Genomic DNA, 19,312 nt, shown 5'->3' on the forward strand with positions numbered 1-19,312 from the left:
TATTTATTTGACTGTGTTCAAGTCTTTGTTGTGGCAAGCAGGATATTCGATGTGGTGCATGAATTTTCTAGTTGTGGTGCACAGGCTTAGTTTCTCTGTGGCATGTGGGATCTTAGTTGCCTACCAAGGATCGAACCCATGTCCCCTGCATTGCAAGGCAGATTCTTAACCACTGGCCCAGCAGGGAGGTCCCTGTGAACATTTCAAATGTGTTAGGGAAAGTGTTGGCTGTTTACAAGAATGTCTTTATTTTATGCACATTCATCATAAGCAGGTGACATAATGTTAGGGAAGCATCTCAGAAAAATATCTTAGAGAACCTGTGTGCTACCACCATCTCTTTACTAATCATGGAGAAACATACTGTTTATTGTCCTTAAACAAGATTGACCAAGGTCAGGATCTCCCTTTTCCACAGATAGCATGCCTCCAGCAATGAAGATGGGAAAAATAATGTTTTTTAGAAATCATACCTGCTCATTTTTTAATGCTTTCATTTAAAAAAAATATGAAGGAAATTGCCCCTTAGCATCTCAAATGAAGAAAGAGTGCTGTGATAAAAAATGTCACCATAGATCTGTAATCTCACTACACTATCCCCCAGTGCTATCTTTGGGGAAATCAGAAGTCATGCCTGGTTTTAAATTAAAGATAATCTTTAATTTTCTTTAATAATAATCTTTAATATTATCTTTAATCTTCTCCTTAAAAAATATATATATATATCTAAAGATAATCTTCTCTTATTGGCTCCCATTAACCAATCAGTACCAGTTCGTGTATAAGACCATTTAGACCAGGGGTCCCCAACCTCTGAGATCTAATGCCTGATGATCTGAGGTGGAGCTGATGTAATAATATTAGGAATAAATGTAATGCCCTTGAATCATGCCGAACCCAGGAGAAGGACTGTTAATGTTCCCCCGTCCCCACCCCCATCATACATAACATTATTCTGGCAGTGGAAAAAGTACAAAACTTCCTGTGAATTTTCTTTAGCATTTCCAAAATCAATTCTCTAATTTTTAATAATTACTTCCTTTGAGCAGGGGGTAATGACCTAAGATCAGCTATTTCATTTCAACTAGAATTTAATTTTAAAAAACTTTTTGCTTGTTGGGGAAAAAAATTATACCTAAGAAAAATTGCTCAACTGTGTGCTCTGTTGGAATTCTGCTGGAGAGATTACTGCAGCAAGATGGTGGCCTGGGGCAGGGGGCTGAAACAAATCATTTTTGTAAAATTGAAATGAGTTCATTACAGTTGATAGCTTTTCATTTAATTTTTAAATGTAAAGTGGCTATTTTTAAAAGAAGGAAAGTAAGTCTAAATTGCCCTACTAATCCAATGAAATATTGCCAAGAGGATAAAAGCAGACAACTGTGAGCCATGTGGGGATCCTTTCCAAAGCTTGCTTTTATGCTTCTCTTCTGTTCTCATTAAAACAAGTCCCAAAGATCAAATGAAGCTGGGGCCCAAGCTCAAGGCAAGGCGACAAGTTGTTTACTTCATTGCAGCCAGCAGCCCTCTCACCACCAGGCTGGGATTCAGGCATGCAGGTCAAAAGGATAATAATCCTATTTTCACCCTTCCAGGTCTCTATCAGCAACCACCAGGGAGCGGCAGATGACTAAGTCGCTCATCTGGCTGCCTCCGGTTAAGTACTTGCTTGGAAATGAATGGGAACGCTTACAAGAAGGGAACAAGGAGAAATAATCATGGCACTGCTGCTGCTAAGTCGCTTCAGTCGTGTCCGACTCTGTGCCGCCACATAGACGGCAGCCCACCAGGCTCCTCTGTCCCTGGGATTCTCCAGGCAAGCGGGTTGCCATTTCCTTCTCCAACGCATGAAAGTGAAAAGTGACAGTGAAGTCGCTCAGTCGTATCCGACTCTTCGCGACCCTGTGGACTGTAGCCTACCAGGCTCCTCCATCCCTGGGTTTTCCCAGGCAAGAGTACTGGAGTGGGGTGCCATTGACTTCTCATAATCATGGCACTAATAATTCGTGTTAGTGTGGTTTTATGATTCATAAAAGCACACACATGCCTGCGTTTGATCTTGCCTTTTGGTGAGCCAGACATGCATCTTTGGTCCCATTGTGCAGAATTGTTGTTTAGTCACCAAGTCACGGGCAACTTTTTTGTGACTGCAGGGACTATAGCCTGCCAGGCTCCTCTGTCCATGAGATTTTCCAGGCAAGAATATTGGAGTGGGTTGCTGTTTCCTTCTCCAGGGGATTTTTCCAACCCAGGAATCGAACCGGCATCTCTGCATTGCTGCTGCTGCTAAGTCGCTTCTGTCCTGTCGGACTCTGTGACCCCATAGATGGAAACCCACCAGGCTCTGCTGTCCCTGGGATTCTCCAGGCAAGAACACTGGAGTGGGTTGCCATTTCCTTCTCCAGGGGATTTTCCCAACTGAGGAACTGAACCAGCATCTCCTGCATTGACAGACGGATTATTCACTACTGAGCCATCAAGGAAGCCCCATTGTTTCGGAATAACAATCCCCAGATGCAGAAATGTTAAAACAGAAATTTGTTTCCAATCATACACATTGTTCAGAGCATTGGTTTTTAAGGCATTTTCCCTGGTTTGAATTTTGGCTTTATTACTTATGATCGACATGACCTTGGCAAGTTATTTAACCTGTTTTTGACCTCGTTTTCTCTTCTGTAAAAGGGAGATATCCATCTCAGAGGTTGTGTGGAGCTCAAATGACAGGATGCAGGTCCAGGACTGGGAACCCTTTGGTGCTTAATATTCAATAAACATTATCACTGTATTTGTAAAATGTTCTATGGCTCATAAAACATACCCGGTTCAACTATATTTATTAAGCTCCAGCGTCAAGCACTTTGCTAAGTTTTGGGGATGGTAGAAAAATCACTCAAGACTCCAGGGATCCCACAGGTCACAGACAAGTATAAAGGATAAACAGATAAACACACAGCATATAAACAGACTCATAGAAGGTGGTACTTTAAGGAGAATGTAGTACAGCCTGAGAGAGTCAGAGAGAGCTTCCTGAAGGAAATACTTTTCTAATTTTACCTATACTAAAACTCTCTGAAAAGAGTATTATTCTGGCATTCTACAAATGAGTGAAACAAGGTCCAAGGTCAAGAGCTTCCAGAGGTCCCTCAGCTCATGAGTGGCAGAGCCAGATCTCACTTAAGTAAATTACCTCAAGGATACATTCCCTATGAATTAAGTCACTGAGACATTGAGCTGGTTTTGTCTTCCCCACTCTCTTTCTTACTTTCAGAGGAACAAAAACTCACTTTCTGCATCTCCCCTTTTCTCCTTGAAAAATCTGGTGCAGCGTCAAGTTCTATAAAATCCACAATCTGCTAAGAATCACACAATCCTAGATTGGAAGGGACAGTTGGTTTTTAGTAGGGATCCAGAGAATTAGATGGCTGGATGGCATCACCGACTCTGTGGACATGAGTTTGAGTGAACTCCGGGGGTTGGTGATGGACAGGGAGGCCTGGCGTGCTGCGATTCATGGGGTCGCAAAGAGTCGGACATGACTGAGCAACTGAACTGAACTGAACTGAACTGAGGGATCCAGAGGGGCAGAGACAGATGTATTGTTGAATCCTAGTTCTGCCACTCACAAGTTCTATGACAGTAGGGTAACAACTTAATCTCAGTGAGTCCCAGTTTTTCCATCCATAAAATGGAGCAGTAACCCTTTCTATCTCCTAGAATTGCTGTGATGAGCACATTAGCACAGAGCTGGCACACATTATAACTGCTCAATAAACATTCAGTAATAACTTTAGCTAGAGAAGTGCCATCTAGTTCATCCACGTCACATCACTGGCCTGATCACACTAATCGCCTGTGAATTTTTTTCTGAAAGCCTTCCCCTGAAGGAGGTACTAGAGTTTCATGTGTGCAGGGTTCCAGTGCCTGACCAGTCCCACAATCTGGAAATCTAACCTGTTCCATACTTTGCTAAGCTTTCATTTAAACATTCTGTTCTCAGAAAAAATTAGAGAATGGCTGACTGTGCTTTTTCTGGATAAATGAATGTCTCAACAGTCTCTCTCTCACACTAATCTAATCTAATCCCAGGAATTTCATTTTCGTTTTTTGAAGTCTCTATCTACCACTTTCCCCTGGAGATGACCAGGACTCCTTCCTGTCCTGAGATTGCTGTGGTGATAAGGCAGGTAGCTGGTCTGAATAATATTGTGTGTTGTGCTTTTTATTTTCAAAGCACATTCACATGCCTTCCTTGTTGATCCTAATACACTGGGAGAGTTGGGTAGGACGGTGATTATCTCCACGTGAAGGGTGGGGAAACTGAAGTATAAAGGAAAGAACAAAAGCTACCACCACTGCTAAGCATCAGTTACATTCTGGGTCTTTAAAAAAAGTTTTTATTATATACTGGAGTATAGTTGATTAACAATGTTGTGTTAGTTTCAGGTGTATGCCATGTTTCAGTCTTTTATGCATTTTTGTTGTTTAGTTGCTAAATTGTGTCTGACTCTTTTTTGGCCCCATGGATTATAGCCCGCCTGGTTCTTCTGTCAGTGGGATTTTTCCAGGCAAGAGTACTGGAGTGGGTGGCCATTCCCTTCTCCAGGGGATCTTCCCAACCCAGGGATCTAACCTGCATTTCCTGAATTGGCAGACAGATTCTTTACTGTTGACTACCAGAGAAGCCCTTCTTTTACACATAGTATCTTATTTAAATTTCTCAGGAGCCTTCTTTACTGTATGTTATTAGTTCCATTTATAGAAGACAAAATGAGGCTCATAAAATGAAGTCACATATTCAACTTTCTCCAGATACTGAACACTAGAGCTGAGAAACTCCAGATTGATCTCACACCAAAGCCAATAAGCTCAATCGCTGACTTTTGCAAATTTGCTTAACCCATCAGTGACTAACATGACATAAAGTCAGGATTCCTGGGTCACAGTTTAGGACACCTTCCACCAAACCACTCGTTCAGTCCTTGTTGACTGGTGAACTGCCAGAGCTAGACCCACCTATGACCAGAATAGTCAGTGCTCACACTGACCTGCTTTGCTGCTGTTCCCCACTCCTAGCTAGTTTTCAGTTCTTACCTTCTAGGTCCATGCCTATGATTTTGGGATTCTCAAGCATCTATTATTCTCCAGTCAGAGAGCAATAAATATATATGGGCTTTCCAGATGGACACAACTGAGCATGGACACATACACATATATTATACAATCTATGTATACTTAATATATATATATTTATACATATAATACATTGATATGCTTGTATATGGATGTGTATACATGCACATGCTTCCAGAATTTTCCAGATTCTCCAGCAAGAATAAAGATTTGTCAAGCCAAGCAAGCTTCTCAGGGTTTTACCAACAAGGATATTTCTTTAAATACCAAGTTGGATGTGTGTTGGTTTGCAATTTAGGGAATTTCCTCAGTGAAATCTGAACATATCCCCAGACACAGAGGGCAAGGGGTGAAAAAGAAAGGCAGGCCGTTCCAAATTGGTAGGTGGAATGTTTCATAAACAACGAAAGTTTCAAGATTCGTCTTGAGCAGCCTTAAGACAAGTAGATCTCTGCACTCACCCACCAGAATCTTAAAGGTTTATTTACATAGATGCCTTAACTGGGCTCAGTCATATTTTCAGCCTTGGTGGTTTCAACACATTATTATCTCAAGGCTGCATCCTTGAAATGGCTTGAGTTATGCAAACAGGCTGGAATGTACATTCCACAGACAAGGGGAGAGGGTGAGGAACTAGGGTCTAGCTTGCTGGTCAACCAATGATCACATCCTCTTGATTACCTCCTCCAACAACAAGGGAAAAGTGAAAGAAAAAGTTAATGGGAGTCTCTTCTCTTTCTCTGAGTGTCTAGTTCATGTGTGCCTATTAGGCATAATCACCTTGAAACTGTAAGGCAAGCACTGAGCTGAGAGATGAATTCTAACCATGTTCAGTTTCTCCTGGGGAGTCTCTGCTTATGTTACTATTTGAGCTGCTCCACTCATTCATTTTTCATTTCAAAAGGAGATGATGGTGAAAAAGGAGATCCAGGAGAGGAGGGAAAGCTTGGCAAAGTGGGACGCATGGGGCCAAAAGGTAGGTGACACGACGTGACTTTGACACTTCTCTCTATACAGGACTTGGCCTGGAAGTTTAGCAGCTTTCATAGCACTCTCTGCTCCAAAGAGTCATGAAATGTATTTCACGTGTGAATTTAGTCACCACCAGAGAGTTCCCATGAGATTGCTTGACAGCAAGACTCAGACACAGTTCTCAGGCTGCATCGTTAGGGCCGATGAAGGAGGAACACCCTGGGAATTCTGGAGCACAGCAGTCTCTGGGAATATCTGAGAAACCATTAGTGTTAGAAACACAGCTTTGTTCATTGCTGTGTCTCTTCTCAGAAGCCATACTAAGCAACTCTGGTTTAGAGTGTGAGGAGGAAGATAAGAAAGAACAGAAAGAACTGTCTGATCCATTGATTTACTCACTTTTCCCCAAGATCTCCCAGCACTGGTGGGGTATTTATGGGAGAGGTACAAGCAAAGAAAATGAGAATAACACAAAGGATTTTTGTGAATGTTTTAATCACAAGACTTAACCTTGACAAAATACAGCTTCTGCATTGTGATGGGTAAGTGTGTGTGTCCTGAGCGCTAGAACCATTCCTCCTCGCCAACTGCTGCAAGGGGGTGGCCCTGGACCACTGATTTTTATATCTTCAGTAACTTAAAGAGAAGCAGAGTCATAGGCTTTTGAGGCTTCAATTTGAGAAATGCTGACTTAAACTCTTCTTAGTCTGAAAATAGGCTTCCCTGGTGCTGCCGGTGGTAAAGAACTCACCTGCCAATGCAGGAAATGTAAGAGACATGAGTTGGATCCCTGGACTGGAAAGAAATATGTACAATCAACTGCAGAATTATTCTCACATATAGACAGCTTTACAACTGGTAAATATTTTTTAGATAATCACAGATTAAAAACCCAAATTAATAACAATTTTATAGGAACTCAGGTGGAACGATCTTTGATGTCCCTTTGATTACTAGGTTTATGATTGTGCATTCCCTCCCTTTTTAAAAAATGGTAAGATAGTCAAATCTTGTTTTAAAGTAGTGAGGAAACAATCCCAAAGTGAAGCTAAAATGGATCTCAGGAGGAATAGAATTAGAATAAAATACAAGAATTCTTTCACTCAGCCCCTTATCTGACCTTTAGATTAAACATGCTCTGCTCAAGTTCTTTAGAAATATTGCATCTGTAAGCATTTTAATATCATCAAACCCAGGACTGTCATACTCACCCACACTTTAATTTTAGTGCATGTATTATAATGCTATTAAAATAGGTGATATAGCAAAGAATAATGAGGCATATCATTAAAAGGAAGATAAAACCTTATGATATAATGATGACATGTTTTGCTTTTCAGGAGTTAAGGGGGAACTGGGTGATGTAGGAGATCAAGGCAATATTGGCAAGACTGGGCCCATTGGCAAGAAGGGTAAGCTGCATGTTACCATTCTCCAGTAGCAATTTAAAGCAGATGGAACCTACCCTTGATCTATTTTGAAATGTTCTGTATCGCAAAAATGACCCTTTTTCTTTCTTTTAAAATACGAGTTCTCTCTTCCTAGCTTGGCTGTTTCTTCCATATGTAAGCAATGTGTCTTTACAAAAAGGCCTTGAGTGAAATTCAACTGAAATTCAAGGATAGAGTCAAACATAAAGTTCAGTTAAACTCTACATAGAACTGTCTCCTGGGACCTACTGGTTACAATCCTTTATACGATTAAAATGGGTGTCATGACCATGAAGCACACTCGGTTGTAGAAAACAATCATTCATAAAAATCATGATAGCCAAGAACAGTATAATATTGTATTTTAATTGGAGTGGAATAATAATAATTCTATGTCTGAGGTCTCTTAACAGAGTAGGAATCTGAAGTGTATGTATCTGCATCCTTTTGTTTTCACTCATATTTTGATCCTGCACATTCCTGCTTCACTATTATGTAAAACGGAGGCGGCCTTCTCTTTATTATCTCAGCACTCTATCTTCTTTTCCTAAAGCCCCACAATGGTAGCTGGTTCTTATTGCATCTGATATTTAGGAATTCATACAGACATTGTACTATTGTTTTGAAGATGCAGAGTGATCACTTTTTACTTGGATACACAATTTGCTTGAACCTACCAACTGCTCCGGTGGAGATGAATTGCATCAGAGGAGTATTTTAAGCAGATACTTGCAACACTTGAGCTCACACAATAGTAGTGGGAGGTGGCTACAAAACTATACCTTAGTACAGTATTTACTCCAGTCAAATTTATACAGTTATGATTTAATACTGCGTCATTATGTTTGTTTACATTTCTCACAGCTGGGAATGGCACTGTGTATGGTCTGTGATTGTGTATGGAAGTTTTGATAAATATTAACTTTCTATAATCAATTTGTACATATTTTATGGTATAAATGATAAAATAGACTACTATATATTTAATGCATATATTTTATGTATTCATGACATACTTTTATCTTAATTTTTTCATATTTCTAGTCTACGCAGTTTATCTCTGTTTTTTCAAATTGTTGCAAATCTCCAAAAACTTCCCGCCAATAGACCACGTTATGTAGTTTATATATATTTCTACTTTATATATTTTTAAAAAGTAATGTTTTTTCACCCCTGCTGCACTGACTTTTGATCTGTAAGGTGATACTGTCCCCACTGGAATGCATGGATTAAGAGTACTGTCTCCTTTTGCTGTTTCCCAAACATGTCAAGGTGTCTTCTCCTGCCCACTGCCTTTACTCAGACAATTTTCTATCCCTAGACACCTCTTTGTCCATCACTGTCAGTCAAAATACCACTCATTCATTGAAACCATGGAAAAATAGACTTCTTGATAAAGATTTTCCTGAACCCCTCCTTTCTTTTGTGCTCCCAGCCTGAGCTTGATCATCCATTAAGGTATGAACATCTTCTACTATGGATTATTTGGTCTTTCATACAGCAGAGTATTTAAGCTCTTGAGGTTTGAAATCAGAATGATTGGGTTTCAATCCACTCAGGGTCTTTCTTGTATATATTTGACCTTGTGTACATTTCTTAATCTATCTGTTCTGCAGTTCCCTTGGGAACAAAATAAAGACAACAGCCTAAAAAAAAAAAAGAGTCCAGCCTTCTGATCCATCTTTCCTCCATCATACTTCTCCTTGTATAAGTTTTTGGAATGGATACAAGTATTTTGGGAGCTAGTTAAGAAGAACTTGAATAGGGGAAATATTTCATTTGGACTTAATGGAATATATCTATAGTTTGTAGTCACTTCCACGTACAGTTAAGTTCCTGCTAACAATTCTGATGTAGGAATAGCTTCCAGGAATACTTCTACCACCTACTGTGCAGATGTATCCAAAATCATGATGGAAAAGTGCACGGGCAGAGGTCAGATCATCATAGGAATATGTGCAGGGCATCCAGCCCAAGAAATGTATAGGTTGTGCAAAAGAAACAGGACATGAAATGTACCAGGCAGAGTTCATTGGTGGAAAAAAATTTCAAATCTAACAGCTCATATGTGAACAAGACTTTACAAAGGTATATTCAAGTTTGACAATATTCTTAATTTACATACACCATCAATAACAAGTTGTGAAGATGAGAAAAGTCACATACATTATTTATAACAAAGACAAAATTCAGATTTCTGCTACAGGCTATGAGAAATTCACCCAAATGAATCCTTCTGCTAAGAATGACTCAGTTCAGTTCAGTCATTTCAGTTCAGTCGCTCAGTCGTGTCCGACTCTCCGCGACCCCATGAATCACAGCATGCCAGGCCTCCCTGTCCATCACCAACTCCTGGAGTTCACTCAAACTCATGTCCACAGAATCAGTGATGCCATCCAGCCATCTCATTCTCGGTCGTCCCCTTCTCCTCCCGCCCCCAACCCTTCCCAGCATCAGAGTCTTTTCCAGTGAGTCGACTCGTCGCATGAGGTGGCCAAAGTATTGCAGCTTCAGCTTTAGCATCAGTCCTTCCAAGGAACACCCAGGATCGATCTCCTTTAGAATGGACTGGTTGGATCTCCTTGCAGTATAAGGGACTCTCAAGAGTCTTCTCCAACACCACAGTTCAAAAGCATCAATTCTTCAGCGATCAGCTTTCTTTACAGTCCAACTCTCACATCCATACATGACCACAGGAAAAACCATAGCCTTGACTAGAGGGACCTTTGTTGGCAAAGTAATGTCTCTGCTTTTTAATATATTATCAAGGTTGGTCATAACTTTCCTTCCAAGGAGTAAACGTCTTTTAATTTCATGGCTGCAATCAGCATCTGCAGTGATTTTGGAGCCCAAAAAAATAAAGTCTGACACTGTTTCTACTGTTTTTCCATCTGTTTCCCATGAAGTGATGGGACCAGATGCCATGATCTTTGTTTTCTGAATGTTGAGCTTCAAGCCAACCTTTTCACTCTCCTCTGTCACTTTCATCAAGAGGCTTTTGAGTTCCTCTTCGCTTTCTGCCATAAGGGTAGTGTCATCTGCATATCTAAGGTTATTGATATTTCTCCCAGCAATCTTGATTCCAGCTTGTGCTTCCTCCAGCCCAGCGTTCCTCATGATGTACTCTGCATATAAGTTAAATAAGCAAGGTGACAATATACAGCCTTGACGTACTCCTTTTCCTATTTGGAACCAGTCTGTTGTTCCATGTACAGTTCTGACTGTTGCTTCCTGACCTGCATACAGGTTTCTCAAGAGGCAGGTCAGGTGGTCTGGTATTCCCATCTCTTTCAGAATGTTCCACAGTTTAAGAATGACTAGTTGAGTCAAAAACAAACAAACAAATTTGAAGGCATGAGAGGGCAACCAAATTGAATAGACTTTAGGGTCTGTGATCTGGAGAAGAAGGGGACCACACTAAGTTAGACTCTACATCCTGATCCGTTTTTTCTCATTTACAGATTCACATGTGAGGCAGCATTAAAGGACTAAGAAACTTGAGCAGAAAGTTGCTCAGACTTAAATGGCGTTCAAAGTCTGCCAGAGATGAGTGGCCCAGGAAATGGGACTCTTTTATTTTTCATTTCAAAAATAAAAACCTCCAGTTAGGACTTATGAAATTCTGAATAAAGTAGTCAAACACATGCCCATTCATGTTTTTTAAACTGAAAATCAAGGGGAACATTTAATATGAAAAGGAATAGCATCAATGAAAACATTTGAAAATCATACATGGTAGTGAAATATTGAACACTGCTCTGCTGATAATGGAAATGATATAAGTATAGCCCTCATCAAGTCTAGTCAGCATTATAGAAGAGGTTCTAGCCAGAGCAAAAATGCCAGAATAAGAGATAAAAATCACAATGGTTGGAAATTGAGAAATAAGAGGGTGATTATTTCCTAATCATGTAACATACCCAGAAAATTCAAAAGAATCTACAGATAAGCTATTTGCATTGTTTTTTAAAGATAGCTTAACAAGGGGCGTCCCAATCCGCCTGCCAATGCAGGAGCTGAAGGAGATGCAAGTTCAATCCCTGGTGTAAAAGATCCCCTGGAGGAGGGCATGACAACCCACTCCAGTATCCTTGCTTGGAGAATCCCAGGGACAGAGGAGCCCGTTGGGAGTCAGACAAGACTAAACACGCAGGCAGAGCTTTAACTTAACAAAAATCAATTTTTGTTTCTAAGAACTAGAAACAATTTTAAAAACTAAAATTTAAAAGATTCCCTTTATTATAGCAAATATCTAGAAATAAATCTAACAAAAGATGTATAAGCTCTCTACAACAAACACTACATGATTATAATGAGAGAAATTAAAGATTATGTAAGGAGATGGAAATAAAGCTACATTCATAGATTGGGAGACTCAATATTGTTAAGATAATTAATATTGTTAAGATGTCCCAAATTTGATCTATAGTTTCAGTCTTCTCTCAATTAACATCCCAGAAGTAGTTCTCTTGGTATCTGATAAGCCAATTCAAAATTTATATGGAATGAAAAGGACCATGGACAATCAAAGACTATCTTGAAAAATAAAAACAAAAGTGAAAGATTTAAATCAAATAAATGTTATAAATTAATGTTTAATAAATTTAAGCATTTATTATAAAGCTAAACAATTAAGACAGTGTTGATTTAGTGCAGAGACAAATAGACCAGTGGAAAGAAATAAACAATGCAGAAATAGACCCCAAACTTGAGTTATGCAAAGGTGATATTTTGAAATGGGAAATGAGACACCTATCAATAAATATTGCTAGGTCAAGTGGATGAATATGAATGCAGCCAAACAGACACAGCACATAGTATATAAAAAGAACAATTATAGATGCACAAAATTCATTTATTAATTAAAATGTTACATTTTTAAGTGAATTTTGTAATGTGGTACTTGACTACTTTTAAAATTTAGTCATTTAGTTTTATTTCTTTTCTTATAATGTGTTCATTTTTATAAGTACTTTTCAATTTGGAATTTGGTATTTTTTTTTAAAATCTCCTCAAATTGTATAAGCTTTGTATAAAATCATCATGAATCTGCCTCTGATTATATCAGCTTCACTTAACAAATGGTTAAGGGATGGAAAGGTGTAGCTAGAGTATGGGATGTTGGACTTCAAGATTTCTGAGATGCAATCACATTATATAAGGTTAAGATCCCAAGTATTGCCCTAGAGATGAGCAGAAGTGGAGGGGGAGACTAAGTTATTTCAATGAACACATCCAGAATTCAAGACCTTCATTTTTCAATGAATTATTCTAGATGTTGAACTTTCCTAGATTTAGATGTGTCAAATCTAGATCAGACTCCAACCAGGAGAGTTGGAGTTCATGACTTTGAGCCAAGTCTTAATCCTTCCACAGAATAAGATGAGATAACTCTTGAAGAGAGGGTAGTAGACAACAGTGATGAGGGGAAGGTTGAAAAGTGTATTATGATTTTTCTGAGCCTCAGAATGGAAGAAGTTCCAAATACTGGAGAAGCAGCAATCTGGAATGGATAGGGTTAACTAACCTTATCTTCTTCAGGCCAATTCCTTATTCAAACCCTTATGCATATGCAACTCGTGCACACCTATCACTTTATTATCACTATGCCTTATTAACTTGTCTGTGTTATTCAATAGGCTATGAATTTCTGGAGGAAATGAATGGAAGCTATATTAGATCTATTTGTTTAAATACATATAATTTGTATTTGGGAAATCCTGCTTTTTAATCATTTTATTCTAATGTCTACTATAAAGGAGAAACTTTCTAAATGTTTATTGCATTAAGAATGAAAAATAAATGATATATGTCATTTCCTATGCTGTGATACTCTTTTCTACTCTTTATTTCTGTTAGCTACTACTTTCCCTTAACATCAGTTTTCAACACTGGCTAAGTTTTTTCCTCCTCCAGAGATATGCCTTGAAACTTTATGAGCATGTCCTGGAATATTTTTGAAAATGGAGGTTCAGTGTTCTGGCTCAGCTGGATTAATTTCATTTTTAATCTGTACTTTGAAATTTATTGTCCTCATTTTGTCGCTGGTCCTTCTAAATTTTTCGCTGACTCACATTAATCTCAACTTTCTGGGCTGACCTTTATGTTGTCATTTGAATGGAGAAGGTAGCTTTCTGGATGTCAACATTTCATTTCAGGAATAGGAAAGGATGATTAACTATAGGTAAATTCAATCTCATAGCAAAATAGATGCTTTTACTTAAGGTCGATCATCCTTTTACAGTGAAAGTATTATGGTGTTTTGTTTGTTTAAATGCAACCTCTGATTCTTCAACCTTAAGACAGTTAATACAGAGGTGCTCTCACTAATGGGTCAACATTAATTTTTATATGTGGCTTTAAACCAGATTTCATTTTGGGGAAACAGACACAATGAGCTCACATCCACCATGAATTGGCTAACTACTTGGCATGCTTCCTTTACTGTACCTCTGATTTAGTGCGTGGAAGCAAATGTTGGTTAAATACCCGCTACAAGTCAAGCACAGGCCTAATCCCATGACATTGTCTAATTTATCCTTCTTATGACTTTAGGCACCATCATTCCACTTTAAAAATGAAGAAATGTAAATTTAAAGGAATTAGGTAACTGGTCCATGTTTAGCTATTAAGACTCAGAGTCAACATTCAAACCCTGGTTGTTCAGACTTCTGTGGTTTTCACTCCACCACACTGTTTTGACTTTCCCATCTGTTAAAAAAAAGGAAAGGAATTCATGTCAAAATACTGGAAAGTAGTCACAGTGCTTACATCCTCTCAGAAAAAAATCCATGCATCAATTCAAAGGAATTGATAGATTCAAGAATCTATTCTCCACACTGTTAATATCCAGTTAAAGGCTGCTGCTTCAAAGAAGCCTCTTTTCCTACTCTAATCCACAGTCATCTTTGCCTTCTCTAAATACCTACCAGGCATTTCTTTTATTTCTCTCCATTAGGGAGTGATGTCTCAACTCCTTGGTCTCTGATGTGCGCTTTGTTTTCCTTAAAAAACTAACATTTTGGCCGTACTGCACAGCTTGTGGGATCCTACTTCCTCAACTAGGGATTGAACCAGCATCCTCAACAGTGAAAGCATGGAGTCCCAACCACTGGACTACCAGCGAAATTCCCCAAAAGCCTATAATTTTCTAAAGCAAATACTTTATGTGTGCTTTTAAAATGTTTATTATTGGACTTAGACCAGAACTAGGATCATAGCAGAACTAAAATCAGTTTTCAACTCATGTTGAATTGAAAGAGATTCACATATAAAGAAAATAAACTATTTTTAAATTAAAATATGAAGCCAGATTCATATGATCTTTCAAGTCCATATTGTTTTTGGTGATGATAAGACTTACATTACTTTCAACATTTTATAGCTCTTTTTGAAGACTTTGCTTCCCTTCATTATATTATGGTTAAATCATTTGAAAAACACCACAAACTGGGGAGTCGAAGTGGTTGGGTTTTAATAGCAGCACTGCTTTTGAATTGTTGGATGTCCTTGAATCATTTATTTTGCCTCCCTGACTCTCAATTTCTTCAGTTGTTAGAATAAAGATGATGATAGCACCTAGCTCATTGGATTTCATATAACAATACCTCTAAAGTATCCAAACAATACTTGACAAATGATTGGCACTCAGCGAACATATATTCCCTTTCTTCCATTAACATTGTCTCTAATCTTGTCTTATCTTTTCCAGTTTACACATAAGGGAAATGAGGAGTTTTCAGGACACAGATCAGATGTGTCCAGATCAATCTTCCTTATCAGGATGCTCGGCATACTTTTATACTTCTTTCACAACTACACCTCTGCTGTACGGGGTCTACTACCTGGTTCCCACCTCCACCTGCTGAAACTCCAGCACCGTCTCCTCAGGAGAGCCTTCCTTCATTCTTCCAGCTGGAGCTCTATCTCTGCCAGCTCCTTCTAACATTGGACAGAGTGTGTTATCTCTGTTCATGGTATCTCTTACAATATTTATCACATTCCATTGTCATAGAGTTCACCATTGTCTCATTTCTTCTAAGCCCAAGGTTCAGAGACATTCCACTGCATACTCAAACTACATTCAGAGTTTCAAGGAGCCCCCTCCTTTTGTCTGGGGAGCTCATGAACGTCTGGCATCACTGTAAAGAAAAGCATCCATGTGGGTCAATTAGGAAAGGCTCAGCAAATCCTTGGTGCCCTGGTCAGCATGAATTTCTGGATGATCCATGATCAACACGCACAGGACTCTTAGTAAAAAGTGATCAGCAAAAACAGAATAGCAAATGGACAGGCAATATAGGGAATCCTTTGCGTTTTCCCTTTTTGTTGGGAAAGGAAGGAATTAGGCAGAACCTCAATGCTGACTCCATTCCCCCTTACATTGTCCCCTCCGTTACTTACCCAATTCCTGGCCAGATCATTGTCCTACAAGAGTAAACCTCATACTCTTCTTTAGCCTGTATGACCATCATCCTGTATTTATCCCCTTGAATTTTTTCTTATTCTTTTTCCAGATCTCCACTGAAGCATAAGCTCCATTTTACTTCTATCAGGATCTTCTCTTTTGATTCCCGCAAAGTTCAGCCAAACATTTCCTCTTATAAATCAAAAGCTTTTGCTTTCAATTATTGTGTCTGATGTGGACTTCAAGAGCCTATTTTGAAGTTGAAAAAAGTCAACTTTTTTTTCTCTCTGCTTTAGCAATTCTGATTCTCAAATTTATTTTGTCAATGTCTCTGGCTAAGAAAAAGGTCACATACAAAAAAGAGCAAAAGGAAAATTATCGAGGTTGATATTTCAGAATAATATTTTTGATACAACTTTATATGATCAGTATTTGCATACATCACATCTCTTCCAAAAAGCATAAACTCTTTCAAGCCAAATGTTTAATCTTGTCTCTCTTTATATCTTTTCAAAGTACCAAGCAAATGTTTTGTCTTGCATAGAGTGAGTAAATAGTACGTATCTGTCGAATTAAATTGAAAAAGCACAATACGTGTTTTTGAAAATCCAAGGGCAAAACCACATGGAAGAACTTGGGGGCGTAATATAATAAATACACAGACTGCGTTATGCTAATCAATTGATTCAGATATGTAAAGCAACGGAACTTTAAAAATTAAAAACATGCAGAATATTGTATTAGCTGTGCCTAGAAGGCCACATTATAAAAACATGTTAGTGGGATAAATGACACAAAATTAAATGTTTATACATCCAGCTGGAATTCTGTATTCCATCTAATTAAATTATGACTTGTTTGATTAGTTGTACCTGTGCAGCCAACTCAAAACCAAATTATTTTTATAATATTAGTAAATATTATTTGGAGATATTACAAATGAAGTTTAAAACCTCTTTCTTCTTATTTTAGGTGTGTAATATATTGTCTGCCTGATATAATTCTATTTCATTATATTTTATGCATTTAATTCTACTCATTAATAGTACTATTTTATTTAGTTGTTCTTTTCATGGCTATTGTTTTTCTTCAGGTGACAAAGGGGAAAAGGGTTTGCCTGGAATACCTGGGGGAAAAGGCAAAGCAGGTATAAGATGCTCATTTTTTTCTTTTTAAAATTAATTTTTATTGTAGTGTGTTTGCTTTACAATGTTGTATTAGTTTCTACTGTACAGCAAAAGGAATCAACGACATCTCCTTTATCCATTCCTCTGTTGATAGATATTCAGGTTGCTTTTCTTTTTAATTTTTGACATCATTACAAAACTATTTGTCTCAAAAATAAGTATATTTAATAGAAGAACAATAGTCTGTTCAGTGTGATTAACCTCCTCTTCCTTGGGCCAGAGGAAAGGAAGTAAAGAAATTCTCTTCTCTCTCTAGGGGTGACTTTTCAGGCCCTATGGAACGGGTGGAAGGAAGGTGGTTCATTCCACCTCTGCCACGCTTGCCTGAGGTAGCAAATCTAGTACATCAGGAAGCTGCCTTCATCCCCCTAGACCAAGAGGAAAATCCACAAGGGCCTCAACAATAGGACCAGCAATAGGCTCAGCCTTTCACCAGAGCCTCAACCAAACGCTGGCCAAGCATTATGTCACCAGCAAACTGGCCTGATGGAGAGAGTCCTGGTGGTTACAGAACCATGCATCAGTGGCCCAGAAACCTCCCCTGATAGTGAAAAGAGAACTCTTTCCAGTGCTTAATGCAGGGAAAGATAGTAGCTCATTCCTGGTGAGCTTCAATTATTTCTATCCATAAAAGTGTGAGTACATGTGTGCTTAGTTGCTCAGTCATATCAGACTCTTTGTGACCCCATGGACTGTAGCCTGCCGAGCTTCTCTGTCCATGGGATTTTTCCAGGAAGAATACTGGAGTGGGTTGCCATTTCCTCCTCCAGGGCATCTTCCGAACCCAAGGGATCAAACCCACATCTCTTGAATCTCCTTCATTGGCAAGTGGATTCTCTACCACTGAGCCACCTGGGAAGCTCCTGTCCATAAAGATGTAGAGAACCCTAATTCTAAGAGCTGTTTTAAATTCCTTATATTTAACTGTGCATATGGATAAATAAAGCCACAGATTTCCCCCCCACTTTGGCTAGTAAAATTCATTTTGATTTTCAATCACTGGAGAAAAAAGCAAATGGAAATGTTGACATGAAGCATCCGTTAAATAGGTAGAAAGAATCATTTGAACTTTACATCGTTTTTCTTATAGATTTTTTTCTCTGCCACATTATCAGTAGGTGATTGAAAAGGTAAATGAGTGAAGGGGAATTAGTGGAGGAAATTAAAATCGTAGTTAATCCACAAATGGGACAACTTGCTCTTAAAATTATAAAATGAATCTATTCACAAGATTTAAACTTAGTCCTCAAAACGTTAAGCTATATTCCAAATGGATAATCAGAATTAACATTAATTTCGTCAAGAAAGGTTTCTCCCAACTAACAATACAGTAATACAAGAGAAAACTAGAAATATGTTTTTAAAATGCTGTGAAGATTTTATTCTGAGACTGTAGAGGTACATTCTGTGTTCAACAAAAATGCCAAATGTTTCACAATATGTGAGCACTGGTTTGTCATATTTACTGTTCTTTCTAAAAAACTGGTTTAGAAGTCTCTTTTAACTCCTTCAAAATATTGGAAAAGATATATTCAGAATTCTTGTATATTGGAGACATTGTCTTTAATAAAAGACAAAAAGTCTCGCCATTCACAGAAAGACATAGCTAGACTAGAAAAAGACAGTAAATAATGGGAAGAGAGCAATTGCCTTTCTTATCCATTCTTCATGGGCATCAACATGAATTGACAGCTTTGTCATTTAAAAGGTACTGTCTGTGATTGTGGAAGATACCGAAAAGTTGTTGGACAACTAGACATCAGTGTGGCTCGCCTTAAGACTTCAATGAAGTTTGTTAAGAATGGTGAGTCTATTCTCGTTTGCTTTGTGCTATTTATCCATGGATTTATCTCTTTCAACATGGCAATTCTGGGATTTTCCTGACTGTCTAGTGTTAGGGCTCTTCCCTTCCATTGCAGGGGGCATGGTTTCTTTCTCTGGTTGAGGAACCAATATCTTGAATGTCACATGACCTAAATAAATAAATAAATACAAATTTAAAACTAAAATAATCTCTTTCTTAAAGAAACAAGTTTGCCCTAACTAACTCACTTTAGGCAAAGGATTATTGAGATAGTGTCACCAGTTTATAGATCTCTTAGAATCCTGATTATCCACTTACTCTAGTATACTTCAGATCCTGTGGACATACATATGTGCATTCCTATAGGTAGAAAAAGTGATTT

General features: G+C 38.4%; 1 protein-coding gene across 9 annotated transcripts in view; it reads left to right on the top strand.

The window, feature by feature from the left end:
* The window catches only part of COLEC10 (collectin subfamily member 10), a 529,589-nt gene that overhangs the window by 501,066 nt on the left and 9,211 nt on the right, over window positions 1-19,312 (top strand). For all 9 annotated transcript variants that reach the window (XM_088844772.1, XM_088844770.1, XM_088844769.1 and 6 more), the window contains 4 exons: window positions 6,035-6,106; window positions 7,443-7,514; window positions 17,033-17,086; window positions 18,835-18,930. In XM_088844772.1, the coding sequence (XP_088700898.1) occupies window positions 6,035-6,106; window positions 7,443-7,514; window positions 17,033-17,086; window positions 18,835-18,930 (294 nt within the window). The remainder of the gene's footprint in view (window positions 1-6,034; window positions 6,107-7,442; window positions 7,515-17,032; window positions 17,087-18,834; window positions 18,931-19,312) is intronic.

The sequence above is a fragment of the Moschus berezovskii genome, chromosome 16 (genome assembly GCF_049115385.1).
Source record: "Moschus berezovskii isolate FMDL1 chromosome 16, NW_MosBer_1.0, whole genome shotgun sequence".
Taxonomy (NCBI): domain Eukaryota; kingdom Metazoa; phylum Chordata; class Mammalia; order Artiodactyla; family Moschidae; genus Moschus; species Moschus berezovskii.